Below are 22,448 nucleotides of genomic sequence, written 5' to 3'. Positions count from 1 at the left end.
AATGACTATTTGTGTCTGACCTATTGCAAAGCATTCCGAGTTTTATTGATCTGCTGCACTGATCAGTTGGACACACTATAATTCAACTTAAAGTAGTGATGTAATTTTGGTCTTCTTTGAGAACGAAGGTCAACAAGCTAAATTAATAAATTGTAGAGACATATTACTTCAACATGTCTATAAGTGAACTTATAATCTTTCTTATCCAAACTCTCCCTTTTCTAACTTCCCTATTTCTGTTAAGGGTACTGTCATCCTTCAACATCTTCAGTTTTTAACCATGATGTGTTTTTTAGCTTCCTTATTCTCCTTTACCCCAAATAGCCAATTACCAAATCTTGCTGTGGCTTCCTAATTGGTCTTTTTTGATAAATGTCTTTTCCTACTCCACAACATCCTGTACATTGCTGACAAAGTAGTTTTACTTCTGCACAAGATCTGACTCTGTGACTTCCCCACTTAACCAACTTTAGTGTTGTCATTTAGGTGTCTTTAGGACAACACAAATAGACTTCTCTACTTGGCTTTTAAAGCCCTTCATCATGTGGCTGCCACCTATCTTACTAGACTTATTATGTAGTACTCATTGCTCCTGTATTTTGCCTTAAACTGACCTTTTACTTCTTCACATGACTGTCTTATTTCTTTATGTATTTGCACAAGCTGGAATCCTTATCTCTGTCTCATAGAATCCCCTTTTAGAATGAAGTATAATATCCTTTTGCTGAATAAAGTCTGTCTTGATACCATCTCAGTGCTAGAGCTCTCCTTTCCAAACTACTTTGTGTTTATTTCTAATTATTCTCTTTATTAGATATCTTTACTTATATATGCATTTGTCTCCCTCTATAGAATGTAAGTTCTAGCATAAGAATTATTCCATTCTTTGTTCTTTTACCCTCAGAATCTAGCATAGCACCTAACATAAAGTATATTTATAAAGCTCTTAGAACAATACCCTGCATATGATAGGTACTTAAATGCTTATTCTTTTCCTTTCTCCCAGCTCTAAATTTGACAAGTATTTCATGTCTTCCTACAAGAGGAAAAAGTGTAGAATTTGGAGTCACAGCACTTGAATTTATGTCTTCTATTTAATGCCTTTATGTTTAACAAACTTTAATAAATACCTTTATGATCTTGGCAACTCTCTTAATCTCTCTGGCCTCAGTAAAATCTTACCTATAAAATATGGGAATTAGATTAGACCTTCTACTCCACAGGTTCTCATGAGCTTCAAATATATGCTATAAGTGAGATAGCTTTTCATATGTTGAAGAGAATGCAACCAAAGAGAAATCTTAGGAACATTTCCTTGGAGACAATTCAAGTTGACACTGACTCAATATTAACTGCTGTTTGGCTGTAGTCCATTCAACCATTTCAGAATCTACCTACTATGATATCACCTAATAATGTCTCTATCATGTTTATAAGGCCAGCCTTTTAATATTTTGTACTCCTGAACTCCTCATCTCTATAAAGGAGTGGGTGGGCGTGTCTTCTCATATCTCTCTTGCAATGCTTATTTATAATTTTGCAACAGTTTGTTTTGTGATTGTTCTATTTATATTGTAGGCATCATGCATGTTATTTTCTTAGCTCTGCTTGACTTTGTATCTGATTTTGTAAATTTTTCCACGTTTTGCTGTATTCATCATATTTGGCACACATAGTAATACTCCATTCTTATATCCTTTTTTGTGGAATTATTCCTCAATTGATGGGCCTTTGCTTTGTTTCCAGTTTTTTGCTTCTGCAAAAAGTGTATATATACTTGGTGTCTTCTTATTCAAGGCCTCCTTAGGATATAAGCTTTATGTACATTCTACTCATTTTTACATTTATATGATATGTTCTTATTGAAAGCTTCCTTGGGATATAAGCTTTATGGTGAAATCTGAGTAAAAGGTATGGACATTCTAGTCATTCTAGTCTACTTGCACAATTCCAAATTGCTTTCCAATATATTGGTACTGTTTCATATTTCCACTAAGGCTTCTCTAGTGTGCCCATCTTCCCACAATGCCTTCAACATTGATTTTCCCCACATGTTGTTATCTTTGCCAATTTTTAGCATGTAAAGTGAAACCTCAAGGTTGTTTTGTTGTTTTATTGTTAATTCTTTCATGACTTTTGTTAATATATATCCATACTTGATGCAATCCTGTTGGCTTTTAGTATTCTTTATTTTCTAAGCATTCACAATCCTTCCCATTAAGAATGGAATGTCTTCTAAAAATCTCACTAGAAAAAGTAAATTGATGTTTGTTTTTTTTTTTTTACTGTGGTAAAATAAGAATGAAAATCATAAAAATGGATTTTATAGAGTGTTTATTAAGGCTTTAATGCACTTTTTATTTGATTTCTAGAGCAACTCTGTAGGATAAATTACAAATGTTATTATTCTCATCTTCAAGGTGAGGCAACTGAAGTCCTGTTCATGATCACATTGACAGTATGGCATATTCAAGTACACCATGTAGTCTTGTAAGAGTACCAGTACTTTCACTTTATACTTAATAGGATTCAGTTTGATAATATATAGAGGGAACTTTATAAATTATACATTTTTTTGCAATATTTGGAAATATCAAGATATTTCCAATGTTTAGAAATATATGGAGAGTATCCATGGTTTTGTCTGTCTGAATACTCCCTCTGTCCAACACATATGGCAGTCTTCAGGACTTGCTGTAGCCTAAAAATTCAACACTCCGTGGCCAGACTGTTGATGACCTTTTACACTTTAGTTGGTTCTAGCATTGATGGGGCAGAATATACTGTCTGTCATTTGTTTTTTACTTGAAATATTTGTGGCTTGGACCTACCAGAGCTTGTACTGTTTTGACTTAGCTTTGAAAAGCCCAGGTCCATTCACCTCTAGACGAAAGAGTTGTGTTGTTTTTTTAAATAACTTCTTAGGACTAGATAATTCATAGCAATTTGAAGTAATTCTGTCTGCACTGGGAAGGAGCTTTTATTTTTAAACTTTAAAGTTTATTTTTGAAATAAAGATTTATTTCCTCATGGAATCCTAAAGATTTTCTGCATGTCAGTATTAAAACTTTAGTTTTAGAAATTTACTTTTAAACCTGGAAGTTTTTGGCTTCTCTAGTGCCTATGTTTGAATATCCCTGTGATACATAAATACAACCTGATTGTTAGGTTTTTGTTTTTTTTTCTGAATTCAAGCCAATCTCTTTTCTATACAGTCTGACTCTGAAGCTGTTGACAGTATGGCACGATGAAAAGAGCATTGGTTAAAATTCAGGTTACCTGGATTCCAGTCTCAGCTTTGTCACTAATTTAGTAGTATAATCAGTTGACAAGCACTTATTAAGTAGTAACTTTATTCCAGTCAGTAAACTAAGTGCTAGTGATATAAAGAAAAAGCAAAAACATTCCCTAAGAAAAGAAGATGAAAGTTAGTTTTAGAGGAGGAGACCTTCTACAGAAGGAAGCCTTATGTCAACTCTTACAGAAAACCAGGAATTCTAACAATTAAAAGGGAGAGCATGCCAGAAATGGAGAAAACAGTCCACAAAAAAGCACAGAGGTGGACAATAGAATGCTACAGATGAGGTCAAGCAACCAGGTCAAGAAGACTGGATGTAGATTCAAGTCCTATATCTATTACACACTGTCTGTAGGGTTTTCTCAGGTCACATTCATCTTTCAGTTCCCCCAAACAACCAAGACTCTAACAATGTGATCATGAACAGGACACCTCCTCTCAACTTCAGTTGCCTCATCTTGAAGATGAGAATAATAACATCTGTAATCTATCGTACAGAGTTGTTCTAGAAATCAAATAAAAAGTACATTAAAGCCTTAAAAAACACTCTATAAAATCCATTCTTATTACTTTCATTCTTATTTTACCACAGTAAAAACAAAACAAAACAAAACATCAATTTACTTTTTCTGGTGAGATTTTTAGAAGACATTCCATTCTTAATGGGAAGGATTGTGAATGCTTAGAAAATAAAGAATACTAAAAGCCAACAGGATTGCATCACTTTGTTCATATATATGAACAAAGGAGCTTCCTTATTTGGGAGTTCCTTATACCTATGAAAATAGGTTTTGTCCCCTTCCTCCTGTCCCCTACTCCTGTCTTCCCCCCACGCCAGTGCTATTTCTCAAATTACTTTGTATTTATTTTGTATACATTTTTGTTTATTTGTTACTTATGTGTTATTCAGTTTTTTAGGGCAGACTTGTTTTTGCTGCTATTTGTATCTAGCCAAAGTGCCTGTTTTTGAGCAGGGTCTTAATAAATGCTTCTCGAATGAATGACTTCATGCATGAATTATTGACCATGCCGTAGAGCCACTGATTTATTTATGAGTATTGGTCTTCTCTCTACAGCTAGGTGATAAGCCACTAGAAAAGCAGGGACTATGTCTTATGTCTTTGTATACTCTTCTGTTGCAATGCCCAAAGGGAGCTAGCTGTTCAATAGATGATTTTTGATTGATCTTTACAGCTAGAGAAATTCTGAGACAAAAAGGTATGTGTGGTGGGATGGGATGAAAACTCTTGAGAAGTTTTGAAAGCTATGTTTAGCAGTAAATATTCAAAGTAATTAGGCATCTTTGAATGTACTCTTTTAACTATCCAGCATGCGCAAATAATGGGTAGCAGAGCAAAAATAAGCAATTTTGTCAGACTTAATTTAATTTTGACATATCAAAAAAAAAAAAAAAACAACAACATAGCATTTCCCCCAAATAAGTATCATTTGATTTTTAAATAATAATAATGCTTCATGTTCATGGGTACATGTAACTAATTCATTATGTCTTTAATTATGAAGATGTATCTTTGGTGTTTATCCAGGTATCTAATAGCCAAAGATGATGATGATGATGATGATGATGATGATGAAAGCAGCTGACATTTATATGGTGCTTACTATGTATCAGGAAATATGCTAAGTGCTTTATAATTAATAGCTCATTTGAGCCTCATAACAACAAAATGAAGAAACCAACAAACAGGTTGATAGTGCTTTGCCCAGGTTTACACAGCTTTTAAGTGTCTGTGGTCAGATTTGAATGCAGGTCATCCTAATTTCAGTCCCAATACTCTGTCCACTGAGTCATCTAGTTGTCCCTGATATAATCAATCTTCTAAGATTCTAAAGTTCTGCCTAATTTACTGATATTGCCTTAGGATGGGAAGGAAAGATAAAACCTTTTTATGTTCTAATAAAAATAAAGAAGATGAATTTTTTAAATAAAATATGCTTCAACCTAAATTTTTTGTAAGCTAAGATATTGAAATCCTCTCATTTCCTTTTCCTGGCATGGGAAACCCTCAATTTACTAATCTGGAAATTATATCTCACTTTTTAAAAAGAGTCATCCACCTCCATGGACAATAATACTAACTTTTGGCTTTTTAGAGTATTACCACTACAAGGAACTGGAAACTAAGTGGATCTCCATCAATTGGGGAATGGCTGAATAAATTATGGTATATGAATGTAATGGAATGTTATTGTTCTATAAGAAACGATCAGCAGGATGTTTTCTTTTTTTTTTAAATTTTATTTTATTTAATAATAACTTTGTATTGACAGAATCCATGCCAGGATAATTTTTTTACAACATTATCCCTTGCACTCGCTTATGTTTCGTTTTTTCCCCTCCCTCCTTCCACCCCACCCCCCAAGATGGCAAGCAGTCCTATATATGTTAAATATGTTGCAGTATATCCTAGATACAATACATATTTGCAGAACTGAACAGTTCTCCTGTTGCACAGGGAGAATTGGATTCAGAAGGTAAAAATAACTCGGGAAGAAAATCAAAAATGCAAATAGTTCACATTCGTTTCCCAGTGTTCCTTCTTTGGGTGTAGCTGTTTCTGTCCAGCATTTATCCATTGAAACTCAGTTAGGTCTCTTTGTCATAGAAATCCACTTCCATCAGAATACATCCACATACAATATCGTTGTTGAAGTGTATAATGATCTCCTGGTTCTGCTCATCTCACTTAGCATCAGTCCATGTAGGTCTCTCCAAGCCTCTCTGTATTCATCCCAGCAGGATGATTTCAGAAATAAAGAGATTTATATGAGCTGATGCTAACTGAAATGAGTAGAACCAAGAGATCACTGTACACAGCAACAATAAAATTATGTGATGGACTTAGCTCTGTTCAACAATGGGATGAATCAGGCCAATTCTAATAAACTTGTGATGGAAAGAATCATCTGCATCCAGAGAAAGGACTATGAAGACTGGATGTGGATCACAACATTGTATTTTCACCTATTTTGTTGGTGGTGATGTTTGCTTGCTTGTTTTCTTATTTTTTCCCCTTTTGATTTGATTTTTCTTGATGATAAATGTAGAAATATGTTTAAAAGAATTACACATCTTTAACCTATATTAATTACTTGCTGTCTAGGTGAGGAAGAAGATGGGGAAGGAAGGAGGGAGAAAAGTTTGGAACACAAGGTTTTGCAAGGGTGAATGCTGAAAACTATCTTTGTATGTATTTTTTAAAAATAAGAAAGGTATAAAGACTTTTCAAAGACAAATTACGTTTTTGCAAATATTATTTCTTGGTACCCTAAAGTCTGGGTAGAAATTTGCTTCTCTTTTTTTGGAGCTCAATCACAGTCAGAAAGCTGAGACCCCTATGAATTAAGACTGTTCATTGAAACAAGTTCTGAATTGTGTAAATGTTGTATAAATGAATAGAAGGTAGGAGAGTAACTGAACTGTGGTTAACATTGTTTAAATGGTATATAATATTCTATTTTTTGAACAAATCTAGCCAATATCTGAATAATTTTCTTCCCTTGTATAACCAAGAGAGTAAGAAATGCATTCTTAAGCAGCTACTAACATACAAATAAATGAGTCAAAGATTTTCAGCAAAACAGACTTTTCCTGTCAATTTCTCTGCTAAGGAATCAGGGAAACAACAACTTTTTTTTTTTTTTTTAGATTGGTGTCCAGGTTATTTACTTGGCACAGAATAGTATGCACATACTTTGTGGCATGTGTGCAGTCATTCAAAGAGCCTCTGTCGAGAACCAGTCACTCATGGAAGGCCACAGCAGATGTTTACTCATTTCAGTACAGTGCTGGTGGTTGTTATTAAGGAATAGACTAGCTTCATTCATTCTCATGTATCTCAACATGAATAAATTTGTAGAAGTGTGGTGTTTTCACTGGCCAGAAAATAATACTGTCAACAATCAGGCTTGAGAAGCAGCTGGTGATTAAATAGTCTTTGTATTTCAGGGATGAACGGAATCAGTCCATCATTGTAAGTGGAGAGTCTGGTGCAGGAAAGACAGTTTCTGCTAAGTATGCCATGAGATACTTTGCAACTGTGAGTGGTTCTGCCAGTGAGGCCAATGTTGAAGAGAAGGTCCTGGCTTCTAATCCCATTATGGAGGTAAGGAAGCATTATCCTCAGCCTTCACAACAGAATGTGGTGCTGCTCTTGTGAAATATTGCTAAGATACGGGTGAAGGATACAATGTGACACTTCAGGGTAAAGTAATAAAATCTGGGGTTTGTTTTTTATTTGGAAAATAAAATGTTCATGCATAGGGAAGGAAGAAGTAAGTGAGAATTTTTATAAGCAGATATTTTCAGGTGGCTCATACAGCTATAATGAGCTTTAAAAATGCTCATATATACTTAGTTTAAGTTAGAGATGTTCAAATTCTTTACAAGGTTAGAAATTAATATGTGTTTGAACCACATGCATTTAATTATAAGATTAGTTGTATTCAGTGTAATTATAATTAGTATTTGATCTAAATGTAGTAATATGACAAATAATGGCACTCACTTATATAGTAATAGAATCAAACACACAGTTATATCCTCTGGTCCATTTAAAAAATATCTACTACTTAATTGAGTTAAAACATTTTTATTTTGCTAAAAATTTTACATAAGTTTTACCTGGGGTTATATTAGAAATTTATGTCGTTATATGTTGCAAAATTTTGATTCCAATTTCACTCATTTCCTGTAAGCAGAAAGGAGCTCATCTTGTTAAAACTTTTATTTGTTCAAATAAATACAATCCCACATCTAGTTTACAGTATCCTGGGAACTAAGTCTTTGGAGTCATTGAAGTTTTCCCCAGCCCAGGTTAAATGAATGAAATGTGTTTTGTGATATTTTGTGCTGTTACTATTCTTATTAATATCTTTGTCAATATACTGGAATTTACTACTATTACTTATAAAGTAATGAATTTCAGGCAGGTCTTGCTTTTTATTGACTGCTTCTATACTATCTTGTTAGACTGATTCCTACCTTTCTCCCCTGACAATATTATTTCTTACAATAAATGCTGGACAAATGTTTTGTTGTCATAATTATTATATTAACATTAATAAAAATCTACTATAGCTATAGTAATAAAAATCTGCTATAGTTATAGTAGATTTTTTTGGTCTAATGTTATGGTTTTAGCTTAGAGAAGGAAATAAGACAGTACTATTCTTTTCAAAATTTACATGACAAGATCAATAATAATATGATACTTAAAAGAAGAAGAATTTTTACAAAAGAGGGTCTTTTAAGTAAGAAATACTTATGTGAAGTAGGAATATATTTACCAGAGAAAATGGTACTTATTTTGTAAGTAAGAGAATTTAAATATTTCAACATCAGTGATTTCTAAGATCATTAATGTGTTTATAAAGAAAAAGAACTATTTTGGAAGAAGGATAATTAAATGAAGAATGATATTACTAATTTGTTTACAGAGAAGTGAATGCTTCCAATTAGAATTTCATATCGATATTTTTTATTCCTTCTTTCTTCTTTGTCAAGCCTTTCTTGTCACCTAAAGCACAGATGAAGTTAAAACTGGTCTAATACAACTGGGGCACAAAGGGTTTTTGCAGTAGTCTTTCCCAAGGTAATTGTGCCTGGTTTGCTGTGCTGTGTGGAGTTTGAAAATATGTCCTAGTCGCCCTTAGGATTTTTCTTTGTATGATCTGATTGCTACTTTGTTATAATGAGAAGACATATTTGTTAGGAGAATTCAGCAGCATTCTGTGAAAAACGGAAGTGTAATTAAAAATAGCTTGCAAATGGAAGAAAGCCAAAAAAATGCATATGTTGAAAGAGAATGAAATGATCAAAAATATTAGATATCTTCAAGTTTTTAAGGCAAATATTCATTTTCTAAAAGGGATCATTTCAAATTCTGAATGAATATTGGTAAATTGTATCTTTACTAGCATCAGTGAAATAGTTGTTGGTTTGGGCTAAGAAAAAACAAGACTATATTTTGCTTCCTCTCATTGTCATGCATATTTCTAAATTAATTTTTTAAAATGTCATTTTGGCACCTAGGATGGCTTTCCATGAATGGATTTGTGTGTGTGTATACATATACAATTATATATATATAATTCAGGCTTCTGGTCCTAATATGAGAAGTCTCATTCATAATTACACCATGAAACATCCATCCCAGTTGCATATCAAGCAGATTTCTTGGGCTATGTTGAATAGGATTTAGGCAAATGCTCCTATCAGGGTCTCTTGACATTTAACTAGACCTTGTGAATGTTACAGGGGGTAGAAGGTGCAAAAGATCTGAATGATTTGTTCTGGAATATCTGGAAGTTCCTGTGAGAAACCATGTTTATTTTCCTTTCATTTCAGTTTTTCTTTGGTTTGTAGGGATCATTATAAGGCTTTAGGATGACCATAAGAATTGCTTAGAGAAGGGAAGAAAAAAAAAAGGGAAGGATGGACAGTTAGGCAACTGGATTTAACTGGATACTGACCCAGCAAAAAAAAACATGGATTAGGAAGATGATATGGTGGGATAAGAGTGAAGAGACATAATTTTTATTCACAACAGATCTGGGATCTTTTCATTTGAAATATGAAAAATTAATATACAGCCCAAGAATATAGAACAAGAGATTACAGAAAGAAAGAACACTTAGACAATGTTTCAAAACCTCACGTTTGTGAATCAGGTCAGTCTGATGATGGTCTGAACAATATCAGATGCAGAACTTCAGTCCTTTAGTTGGGATAAAAAAAATTCAACAGAAAGTTATTGAAAGAATTTATCCTGTTGTTTGTAATTATAAGGATGGCAGGGACATAGTTTAACCTCTACATTTTATAGATGAGGAAAGAAGCTGAAAATGACTTGCCAGGGTCATACAGATATTAAGTATCTGGGTAGAATTTGAACTCAGGTCTTCCTAATTCCAAGAGTAGGATTTAATCTCTCTTGATTCTCACTGTACACTATTTACTTAGACAATAATGAAAAAAGAGATCTCTGATGGGTCTGTTTTCTCACTTTATTTTTTTCCTTTCCCTAACTTTAACCCTAAAAACTACCATATTTTTTTCACTAAGAAATGGATGTGGTCGAAGACCATAAGAGTATTTGAACTCTAGTCCCCATTATTATACAGGCTTGTTTAACCAGAGAGTTTGAGAGATTGATTGTAGATACTTTTTCCATTATTTGCTATAGAACATTCTATTAGAATGTAAGCTTATGGAGGATGAGAACTGTTAATACATTTTCTTTGCATGAGCATAGTGCCCAGCACTTAACAAGCTCTTAATAAATGTTTCCTGATGAACATTGACTCATTCAGAATCTCCCCAAAGTCAGTTGCAAATTTCATTAAATTCTAGAACTCCTAGAATTTTTCTTTTTAGGAATTTCTTGTTGGTAGGAATTAATAACTACTTCATAAGATTGACGTTAAAAATTTAAGAAGATTGAAAGATATTGTTTACATTTGATCAAAATGTTGAGATCTGAGATTTCAAATCACTGAATAATGCTATAGCTGGAAGAGATCTCAAAGATCATTGATTTCAGATTCCTTATTTTAAAAATGAGGAAAGTGAAGAACAAAAAGGTGTGAATTACTTGAAATAGACTTGCTAGAGGTTTTAGAGCTAGATTCTAGCCAGATAGAGAATTACAATTTGGAGCTCTTTCTGCATATTTATTGTCCTTGTCCCTATATCAGTCTCAGTTCTTATAGTGCCTTCATCTGGGAGAAAAGGACCTGATCTATATTAGTGCCTCTTTCATTTATGTTCCCTACAAGGTTACATGGCAAGTTTCAAGGATTTGCAGACCTTATTCTAATGCAGAGAAATGTTGACAAAAATAGAATACTTAATCTTTGTTAAATTTGTCAATTTCAATCTACAAAATTTCCCAAGTAAAATATTAAATGATGGCCAAATTATTTTGTACTGTTTTACACTGTTTTTTTTTCTTTGATTTAAAAGAAAACTTTATAGATATTTTCTTCACCAATGAGAAAAATATATACAGCTTTAATTTCTTAAAGTATAATTTGGGAGACTATGATATTGTCTGCAACTTTCTAGTAGAACTAAGGTAATGCTTTCATTATTTATAAATATCATGCTTATTTGAGCCAGATTTTATATAAACTTTACTTAATAGTGAGTGGTGGGGCAGCTAGGTGGCAGAGTGGATAGAGCACCAGCCCTAAACTCAGGAGTACCTGAGTTCAACTATGGCCTCAGACACTTAATACTTCCTAGCTGTGTGACCCCATGCAAGTTGCTTAACCCCAATTGCCTCAGCAAAAAAATAAAAAGCTGTGAGTGGTTATTTGCAAATAACTACATGAGTCTATGGGCTCTTGGAGGTTAGTAATGATAGTTCACAAGAAAACTTGTATTCCAATAAAATATGCATTTATTTAAAATAAAATATTTGAATAAGCTATATTAGATTCTTCAACATATACAACAAAGAGAAACCTGTTATATGGGCCAAGAAGATTGAAAACCAGTAATCAAGATACTCTAATAAATTCTGCTTTACTTTCTCTCAATCTGCTTTTATGTAGAAAAGCTTTCTGTTTTTAATACTTTTTTTTTAAAAAATACCAATCCTCAATTATTATCCACAAGGTTTTGTGGGAGAACTAACTTATTAGATATAGTTTTGTATAGTGAGTGAAATTGGGAAACAATAGGCAAAATATTTAGAGGTACAAAAATGGTGCCCCTCCAAAACTTGAAAGTGCCTTTTTAAAATCTGGGTCCTCTTGTCTTCCAGAATCCTCTTAAACATTTTGTGAATACTAAAAATTCTTGATATATTTAAGCCATTAAGTTTTTGTTCTCTCTTTCCTCTAGTCAATTGGAAATGCTAAAACCACGAGGAATGATAACAGCAGCCGTTTTGGGAAATACATTGAGATTGGTTTTGATAAGAGATATCGAATTATTGGTGCCAATATGAGAACCTATCTCTTAGAGAAATCCAGAGTGGTGTTCCAGGTAAGATGGATTGTATGGCTGATAACAGTTTAATATATGGTGATAGAAAATTAAAATTATTTTTATGTACTGTTAGCATATTCTGAGGGGCTCTGTAATGTAATGGGTAGAGCTTGCCTTGGAGTCAAGAAAACTGGGGTTCAAGTCCACCCTCTGATACACAAAACCTACATGACCTTTGTTAAGTCATTTAACTTCTGAAAATTGTGTAGGTGGCTTTCTAAGATCATAAATTACAGACAGGTGACAATCTTTCATGTGATAGGAAGAGGAATTTCCTCATTGAAAATTTTTATATTAATGAAATCAAAGGTTTTTCCTCTAACTCAACTCCCCTCCCCCCATATATATACAATAGATGTGTATGTATACATATACATGCGTTTCTGAGTTTATATAAAATAACAGATAACATTTTATATGATACTTTAATGTTTAGATATATTATATACTATCTCATTGGGTCATCCCAGGAACCTATGAAATAGATGTATTAAAATCTCCTACAAGTTGAAGCTAAGAAAGATGAAGGTATCTGTCATACAGCTTACTTATTTCATAAATCTGTAAATATACACACATGAATGTACTTACGTGTACATACACACATATGTATATTTATATGTGTGTGTGTGTAAATATATGTGTGTATATTAGTGATTTGGAGCATTCTTTTTTTGGGAATTTACAAATATTTTTTCTAATATGTAAAAACAATTTTCAACATTCTTTTTTTTAATTAGAGCTTTTTATTTACAAGATATATACATGGGCAATTTTTCAGCATTGACAATTGCAAAACCTTTTGTTCCAGCTTTTCCCCTCCTTCCTCCCACCCCTTCCCCCAGATGGCACGTTGACCAATACATGTTAAATATGTTAAAGTATAAGTTAAATACAATATACGTATACATGTCCATACAGTTATTTTGCTGTATAAAAAGAATCGGACTCAGAAATATTGTACAATTAACCTGTGAAGGAAATCAAAAATGCAGGCAGACAAAAATAGAGGGATTGGGAATTCTATGTAGTGGTTCATAGTTATCTCCCAGAGTTCTTTCCCTGGGTGTAGCTGGTTCAGTTTCATTATTGCTCTATTGGAACTGATTTGGTTCATCTCATTTCAACATTCTTTTTTTTTATTAAAGCTTTTTCATTTTCAAAAGATAAGCATGGATAATTTTTCAACATTAACCCTTTCAAAACCCTGTGTTCCAATCCCCCCCTTATCCCCACCTTCTTCCCTAGATAGCAAGTAATCTAATATATGTTAAACATGGTAAATATATTAACATTCTTTAAGTTTTGAGTTCCAAATTCTGTCCCTTTTTCTCTGCTTAAAAAGGCTAACAAATTGAAATACCGTATATACTCGAGTATAAGCCGACCCGAATATAAGCCGAGGCCCCTAATTTTAACCCAAAAATCTGGGAAAACTTATTATATCAGTAGGTTTAGGTAGCGCACCGGTGCCCGCAGAGGAGGAGAGCGGGTGCCAGTATACGTATGTAGAGCGGTTGCCAGCATTAGTATACAGTCCGGTTACCGACTGTGATACTACAGGAACAGCCGCATCACCATAGCAACGGCAGGCCCTGTAGTATCACAGTCGGCACTCGTGCTGTATACTACACAGCAGGGGGGCATTCACAGGGATATTTACACATGTTTTATTTAGTGACTCGAGTATAAGCTGAGGAGGGGATTTTCTGCCCCAAAACTGGGCAGAAAAACTCGGCTTATACTCGAGTATATACGGTAGATTGTACTTGTGTAGTAATGCAAAATATGTGTCTGTGTTAACTATGTTGTGAAAAAAACCAAGAAAAATAAAGTAAAAGAAAAAGGCACTTTATTGTAATCACTTATTTTGTTTTGTATAATTATCTCTATCTTTGATTAAGAATATATGCCCTATTCATAGCTGTGAGAAGTATATAGTTTTGTCTACCTCTGTATTTTTTCCAGCAGTTTGTTTTTTTTAACATTAATGTCATGTATTCATTTAGAATATATTCTAGAATATGAGATAAGGTTTTGGTCTAAGCTTAATTCATTTCATTCTTGTTCTAGAACATATTTTATAAACTTTCCTCCTCATTCCATTTCCTCGCAGATGACTTAGTCCCTGACTTCTCTGAGAAAATTGAAGCTTTCCATCATAAATTTCTGTAATTTTCTTTTACTATTCTTCAAAATTTCTGATTATCATTGTTTCCTCTTCAGTAATAGAAGAGATATCTCTGTTTTATTTCTATGATTAATTTATGTACCTTTGATCTCACTCCTTTCCTTCTCCTTCAGGACTTCTCTCTATCATTGATACTGTCTTTGAATTCTCCTTTGCCTCTTAGTATTTGTCTACAATCACTTATGTGTATAATCCTTAAAAAAAAAAAAAAAAGCTTTTTCTTGCTCCTTCTGTCTCATCTTTACTGCCAAATATTTTTAAAATTTCTTTACCCAGTGTTTCTACTTCCTCTTAATGCATTACCCCCTTATCATCTGACTTTTGTCACCATCACTCTATTGAATCTACTCTCTCAAAAAGAAAATCAGTGCCTTTTTAAGGTTTTTTTAGTCCTCAATCTCCTTGATTTTTCTCTTCCTTTTCACATAGTTGATCTCTCCATGTTACCTTTTTAAAAAAATTTTAGATATACCCTATGATCCAAACCTTCTCTTTTCTAACCACTATTTCTTTGTCTCCTTCACTAGTAGGTCATATTTTCCCCTGTCCTTTGATGGTCAAATGTTTAATCCCTCCTTTTTCTTTTTTTTCTATACTTTTTTGCCTCAGTAAACTCATCCAATTAACATGATTATGTTGATGACCCCTAAAGCTGTAAATCCAATCCTTGTGAGTTCCAGATCTACATCTTCAGCTGCCTTCATCTTAGCTTATTTTGCATATCCCACCAAAACTTCCAAGTTTATCATATCCAAAATCAAAATCAAACTTATTACCTTACCCCCAGATCTATTTGTCCATTGTGTTTCAGTATTATTCACAATAATACACCAGTTCTCTTGTGTTTGAAATCTTGGAGTTCTCTTTGATTCTTCCTTTTCTTTAATCTATTGAATCCAATTCAAATAGTTCCTGTTATTTTTAGCTCCATAAAATCCTTTGTAACTCTCTCCTTGTCCCACCTTAGTTTATGACCCTATTAACTATCACTTGTACTATTGTAATGCTCTTTCCAGTAAATCAGTCAATAAACCTTTCCTAAACTTCTATTATGTGCTAGGCCCTGTGTTCAAGGATGCAAAAGGCAAAAGACAGTCCTTGCCCTCAGAGAGTTTCCAATCTTGGGAGTTGGGGGGGGCGAAGTGACAAAAACAAGCAAATATGTAATAATAAGCTGTATAAAGCATAATTAGAAATAAAAGAGGAAAAGTTACCAGAATTAGAAGTTTCAACCATAACACTGTCCCCCTTCTAATCCATCCTTTATCATACTACTAAAATAATTTTTCTTTTGTTCCCTCCAATAATCCTTGAGAGCAGGATTTAAATTTCATTTTTTCTTTATATTTCCAGTACATGGCACATAATATTTGACACATATGTAAGTATAGATTTATTGAATGTACAGGTACAGTCCTGTCTTTTTTTTTTCCCTCAAACATCTTCAGGATCTTCCTACAGCATCCTAAATGATATTCAGACTTTTTTACCTAGTTTTTTAAATCCTGCATCATCTGGTGCTATTCTGTCTTTCCAACATTATCGCATATTATTAACCTTAATGCATTCTACAAAGTTGACCTAATTGGTTAGTCCTTTAAATGTACCTCTTTGTCTTTGTTCACCTTGTTCCTTATGCCTCAAATAACTTCCCTTCTCTCTGTGTGTTGAATTCCTATTCATCCTTTAAAAAAAAATTATATTTTGTTTTTAAATCATTTGAAGTCCAGATTTTTTCCCTTATCCCATCCTCAGCCCCCATTAAGAAATTATATATGAAATTATAGAAAACATTTCCATAAAAGTCATGTTGTGGAAGAAAATATAGATTTCCCATTCTAAAAACAAGCCCCTTAAAAATAAAGTAAAAAATAAGATCAGGAGGTGGGGGAAGGAAGAAGAAAGAAAACCTGCTTCTATCTGTATTCAGATACAATCAGTTCCTTCTCTGCCTAACCATCTTTTTAAGTTTAGTCAAATGCCAGTATTTCCATAAAATCCTCTTTTATGCTTTTATGCTACTAAGTGCTCTGACTTTAAATTGCTAACAAACGTCCCCTTTAAATCACATATGGAATTTTATAAATCTCTAACATAGCATTGTGGAATTTCCACTTTTATATATATAGTTGTGTCTTATCTTACCATAAACTCCCTGAGAACAGGAATCATGTCTTATCTAAACTTTGGATCTCCCCTTGTACAGTCACTGGTATAGAATTCTATACCAGTAAACATTAATCTGAATAAAGGGCTGTGACTTCAAGCCAAAGCATAGTCATTGCTTTTTTTTTTTTTAATTCTTTATCATATATTAAGTTTTTGTTAATCAGCACAAACCAAATATTACAGTCAAAAATATAGTATTTGTACATGAAGGGTAAGGGAGAGATTGAAATATTATGTTGTAAATGAAATTCATTGGTTAGGAAATAGACTATGTTCATGAAATTAAAAAAAATTCATTATTCAGTTTTTTAAATTTGATTACTATAATTGAAAAATCTTTACTTTTTTTCAAAGGCAGAAGAGGAGAGAAACTATCATATCTTCTACCAGTTGTGTGCCTCAGCAAAGTTACCAGAATTTAAAATGCTACGATTAGGTATGAAAGTAGCATTTGGGGAGCTTGATATTATTTCACTTATATTTGGGTTAATTAATTGTCTTCTCAAACAGGAAGCTGTTATATGATAGCCACTGGGAAGAAGCAAAGGTTTTAAGAAATGCTTTTTTGAATCCATACTTTAAAATTATCTTAGCACTTACTTAGGAGACAGATTAAAGATAAGAGTGAATAGGGGCAGTGATATCAACTTGGAAACTTCTAAAAATCCAGATAGGAGGTGATAAGAAAGGAATTGTACTAGTGCTCTGTTTATAAACATGGAAGCTAAAAGATGTCAAGTGAACAGAATTATCAGAACCCCTAAATAGTCCTTTAAAATCTATATAAAGATTGAGATATTTACCTAAAGCATATAATGAAATTTTAAAAATTAAAAATAGTGTATATATACAATGAATTCATTGCATCTCAGAAATGACTTTTCATAGAAGTCATCTTTACTAATGATGAGGTTTTCTTTTAAAAAGAAAAAAAATTTCAAACAGTCTACCAAGTAATTAATGTTTCTTTATCAATAAAGAGCTATATTAGATAAATTAACAAATAAATGTTTGATAGATAAAGAAAACAGTTTTTAAACTGATAGTATGGATTATTTAATTAGCATGATACTGGGAACTACTTAAAACTTAGTGAGTTTCATGAAAAAATAGTAATTTGCAATGATAGTCTAGAATAGTGATGGTTTCTATGGCTTTTCAATTTGCATAGAGTAATTCCTAAATCTTAAGCTTGGGTTCAGATTGCTCACTATGTTCAGCAATAAATTAGGAGTCCACTAAGAATTAGGAATTGAATTAGGAATCCGAAGATTATTCTGGTTCCATTTTCACTATACATTATACATATTGGAGCAGCTAGATGGTGCAGTGGATAGAACACCAGCCCCGAAGTCAAGGAGGACCTGAGTTCAAATCTACTCTCAGATGTTTAACATCTGGGTGACTATAGGCAACCTCAATTGCCTCATAAAAACATACATTAGACATATTATACAAGGTTCTGTAAGGACTGGCAAGTGTGATTGCAAAACCACTGTTACTACTATTTAAAAGATCTGAATGTTACCAGTTTTGAAGAGTGAATAATATCCCATTTTTCAAAAATGAAAGAGTACAGAATGTGGCAATTATAAATAAGCTAATAACTTTAACTTTGATTCCTGGCAAATTCCTAGAATATTTATTGAAAGGATGTTTAAGAAAATCTAGAAAAGTTATCCTAAAGAGCCAGCATGATATGGCACATTTAGCTACTCTGATCAAGAGAACTATCTAAGGCAATTCCAAAGAACCCATAATGAAAAAGAGTAAGAACCTGTCGTCAGAGGAATATAACATGAAAATCAATAGGTAAAAATAAGATATATACAGGATAAACTGGATAGAGGGAAGACACAAATTAAGGAGGAGCAAGAAAGGCTTACAGCCGATGCGACTTTAGCTGAGACTTGACAGAAGCCAGGGAAACTAGATGATGAATAGAGAGAATTCCAAGCCCAAGAAACAACTTGTGACAAGTTTGGGGAAGAGGGGTGCACCTTTGTCTAGGTTGCCCTGGAGGCTGGGGCTAGTCCAGAGAGTGAGACTGATCAGCCACATTCTAGGGCCCCCCCCCCCTTCCCATTGGAATAGGTCCCCCTTCTCACTATACTATTCATTCTTCTCACTAATTGTTAACCAATCAGTTAATTGCTAACTTTAAGAATATTCATTCTTCTGAGGGCATATAAGCTCTGAATGGGTTCCATAAGGATTCTTGACATTCAGGAATGCTGCTGACCCCTTTTATTAATTATCTGCTGGAATAATTAATAATATGTTTAATTACCCAGAAACTATGTCTCTTGAACATATGGCTAGTTCGAATTATGTAATGATTGATTAGATTTTTACCTTTGTTTAAAATACAACATTGATGTTATTTGTATTTATATTTCAGTTGGAACTTGTTAAGGTTAATGATGACTATTCCATAAATATTTATTGAGAAACTTCCCAGTTCTCATGCTAGGGAATAGACAAGGGATTAGGAGGTAACAAAAAATTGAGCAGAACCATTAGGATATCTCCAGCTTGAGATTTCATGTAAGTAATTTCCAAATAGAGCACTGAGAGGTGCTTTAGGGAAATGAGGTCATTTTGGCCTTAGGCCAGTCTCAAGGTTGATTATAGAATAGGTGAGATCAGAGTTAACCCTTGAGAAAAAGTAGGATTTTAACTAGTAGAGAAGAGATGGCAGGACAAAGTATGAGCAAGAAACACTGTAGCCAAAAAATGCAAAATAGTAATCTAGTTTGCCAGGTAAATGGGAAATAAGTCTAGGAGATGAGTATGTTAGCACCAGCTTGTAGAAGGCCTAGAATTGTATTTAATTTTGTAGGCCAGAAGTCCCTAACCAGTACACTGGGGTCTACTGACAGTTTTTAAAGCTTTATCTGATATCTCTCTAAGCAGATTGGTATTTCCTGACTCTTCCATATTGTAGTTTTTTAGGATTTCCTTGAAAAAAAAAAAATACTTAGCAATAATAAAACCTAAACAGGAGTCTCCTGCTTTGCTTAGAAACTTTGCTGTTAATTGTTTATGATTCTGCTCTTCTTGAGTGTGAGACTGCAAGGAAAATAATTAAATTTAATTCAGCAAACCTGTATTAATTGTCTACTAATTGTATTAATTGTGATAACTGAGTGAAATAAAAAATTTTGATAAGATATAATTCCCCATGTGGCTTAAAATCATGTAAGAAGATGTGATACCTATAAAAGTAACTCTTAATAAACACTGTATTAGATTTATTATAGCTTCTTTCTTACCAAAAAAATTAGCTATTATTAAATCAGAAACATTTATTAAACACTTATTATGTTTCAGGCTAATATTAAGTTTTAGGCTTATTACCATGCTAAGTTCTTCGATTGCAAGAAGTAAAAACAGTCCTTGCTTGTAAAGAACTTAAATTATAAAAAAAGGAAGCTGAAAAAGGGTTTGAGGGGAAAAGGGAGAAAATTGAATGTATCCAGGACATAGTAAAGAAAATCCTATTTTCATCCTGGAGACGAGTCAACAATACAGCCTGAAGAAGAATGAAAACAGTCTGGGTTTCCTCCTCCTAGAAATCAACCAAAGGAAGAGGCTTCTGAGATGTAGGTATAGCTAGTGTGAGAGATGGCTTAGGGGTGGAATGAGCTTCCAGGGTAAAAAGATTTCTATGGCATGATAGTGAAAATTCTGTGGAGATGAGTCAGCAGGACAGCCAGCAAGGCAAGATTACCAGCAGAATTAGAGCCGTGGTATACTACTGCAGGTAATAAAATTATATGGATATGGGAAGATAATGGCCTGACTCTAGGACATGGAAAAGAAAAGACAAATTCAAAAGAAGTGATTGGTTTGGAGGCCTAAGAAGAAGAGTTGGGAGGGTTAGGGTTACTCAGGAATTTTGAGCCTTGAAGACCTGAAAAGTCAAAAAGAGAAGCTAGTAATTAATCCCATTGTTGACATTTGACATTGTTGACATTTGAGTTGCTTTTGACAGAAATTTTTTTTCCTAACATGCACTTGCTTTTGGAAGGGAATTGTAGTTATAGAATTTAGGGGATGTACTAATTCAAGAAACATTTTTCTTGGCACTTATACAATGAAAAATTCTTTTTTCTTCATTTTCAGGAAATGCTGATTACTTCCACTACACAAAGCAAGGAGGCAGCCCAGTAATTGACGGGGTTGATGATGCTAAGGAAATGGTACATACAAGGCAGGCCTGTACTTTGCTAGGTAAATTTACTTTGTTCTCAGGACTCTATGAGCAACAACTTACATATGCATAACATGACTCATGTAGCCCTCATCTAGAATGTTAGCTAGGTTTATTTGAGCTTAGCTAGTGAGTACCACTGATAGTCATAGTTCCTCATATAAGGAACTTTTTTTCCTTTGCCTCACTGCAATAATTTCTGGTTTTATAAAAATCCAAGTAAGTGTAGAATCTTAATTAAAATGAAAGTTTCAAATTTAATTTCTCATGTTGACATAGCTGCTATACTGACAGTCTTTTCTCCAAGCCTGCAAACAATGATATTTAAGTTTGTTATTTTTTTGAAAATAATATTAGGTTTATAGGTAGTCTCTATTTTTAAAAATATATAGATTTTTGGAGATGAACTAATTATTTTAGTGCATCAGAATACTATTAAGTTGCTGATAATATAGTACCTTAAAAAGTAGCCTCAATTTAATTTACTTTCTAAGTAAGCAACTTAGTCCTTACAAGGAATTTCATTCCAAGTTAATAGATTATAAATTTGTAAGACTAAGCAAAAACAAAAAAGTGGAAAAAAGTCATAACAGCTAAAAGAAAAAAACTACTTATATTAGATATAACTCTTAATTAGCCATTAAGGGAGAATTCTGCTGGAGAAGTGGATTATATAATTTGAAATGCTTTGTTTAGTTGTAATGCATTTTAATATTTCCATTTAAACATAGTTATGCCTAGTATTTTGAAAAGTCATGATATTTTATACAAGATAATAAAGCCATAGCATGAGATTAGAATTAGAAATAACTGAAAAGCTGTCTTCAGTTTGCTTCCTTCCATAATTCCTTTCTCTTCTCCCTCACATTAGGAGTGGACAGTGTCATGTTAGACTAATATACAACATTAACTTGGCCAAAAATTCACTCATTCTCTAATCTTATGTTATATATGATTTATACCATTCTTAGGGCTTACAGAAAAAAAAAAAAGAATTGACTCCTATTAGATTTCAGGCTACATTCTGAGTAAGAATAGAGAAAGATTTGTGTTTAATATAGATAATGTCTGCATAGTTGGAGTCTGATTTACCATGTTACTTTGTAATCTGTAATAACCTGTATAGATAACCAGGATTTGAATATGTGCTCAAAATTCCTTTTGTGAAATTTGCTACTTATTTATTATACTGTTCTAATGATATTTTAGGAATTAATGAGTCTTATCAGATGGGAATTTTCCGAATACTTGCTGGCATCCTTCACTTAGGCAATGTTGGATTTACTTCCCGGGACTCGGACAGCTGCTCAATACCTGTAAGTCTAAAATGTTTAAAAAATGATTATGTGTATTTTACAATTAAAATGCTTTTGATTTGGCTTGTTTTTGTTTAAGGTTTTTATTTACAAAACATATGCATGGGTAATTTTTCAGCATTGATTCTTGTGAAACTTTCGTTCCAAATTTTCCCCTCCTTCCCCTCACCCCTTCCCTAGATAGTCCAATTCATGTTAAATATGTTAAAATATATGTTAAATACAATATATGTATACAT

General features: G+C 33.1%; 1 protein-coding gene across 1 annotated transcript in view; it reads left to right on the top strand.

Annotated features, from left to right (window-relative positions):
- The window catches only part of MYO5A (myosin VA), a 214,556-nt gene that overhangs the window by 88,044 nt on the left and 104,064 nt on the right, over positions 1–22,448 (top strand). The window contains exons 5-9 of the mRNA XM_051980670.1: positions 7,269–7,425; positions 12,171–12,314; positions 17,032–17,113; positions 20,806–20,913; positions 22,103–22,209. Of these exons, the coding sequence (XP_051836630.1) occupies positions 7,269–7,425; positions 12,171–12,314; positions 17,032–17,113; positions 20,806–20,913; positions 22,103–22,209 (598 nt within the window). The remainder of the gene's footprint in view (positions 1–7,268; positions 7,426–12,170; positions 12,315–17,031; positions 17,114–20,805; positions 20,914–22,102; positions 22,210–22,448) is intronic.

This window comes from Antechinus flavipes, chromosome 2 (genome assembly GCF_016432865.1).
Source record: "Antechinus flavipes isolate AdamAnt ecotype Samford, QLD, Australia chromosome 2, AdamAnt_v2, whole genome shotgun sequence".
NCBI classification, from domain to species: Eukaryota; Metazoa; Chordata; class Mammalia; order Dasyuromorphia; family Dasyuridae; genus Antechinus; species Antechinus flavipes.
The sequence above is the reverse complement of the archived record's forward strand: the minus strand, read 5'-3'. Positions and strand labels throughout refer to the sequence as shown.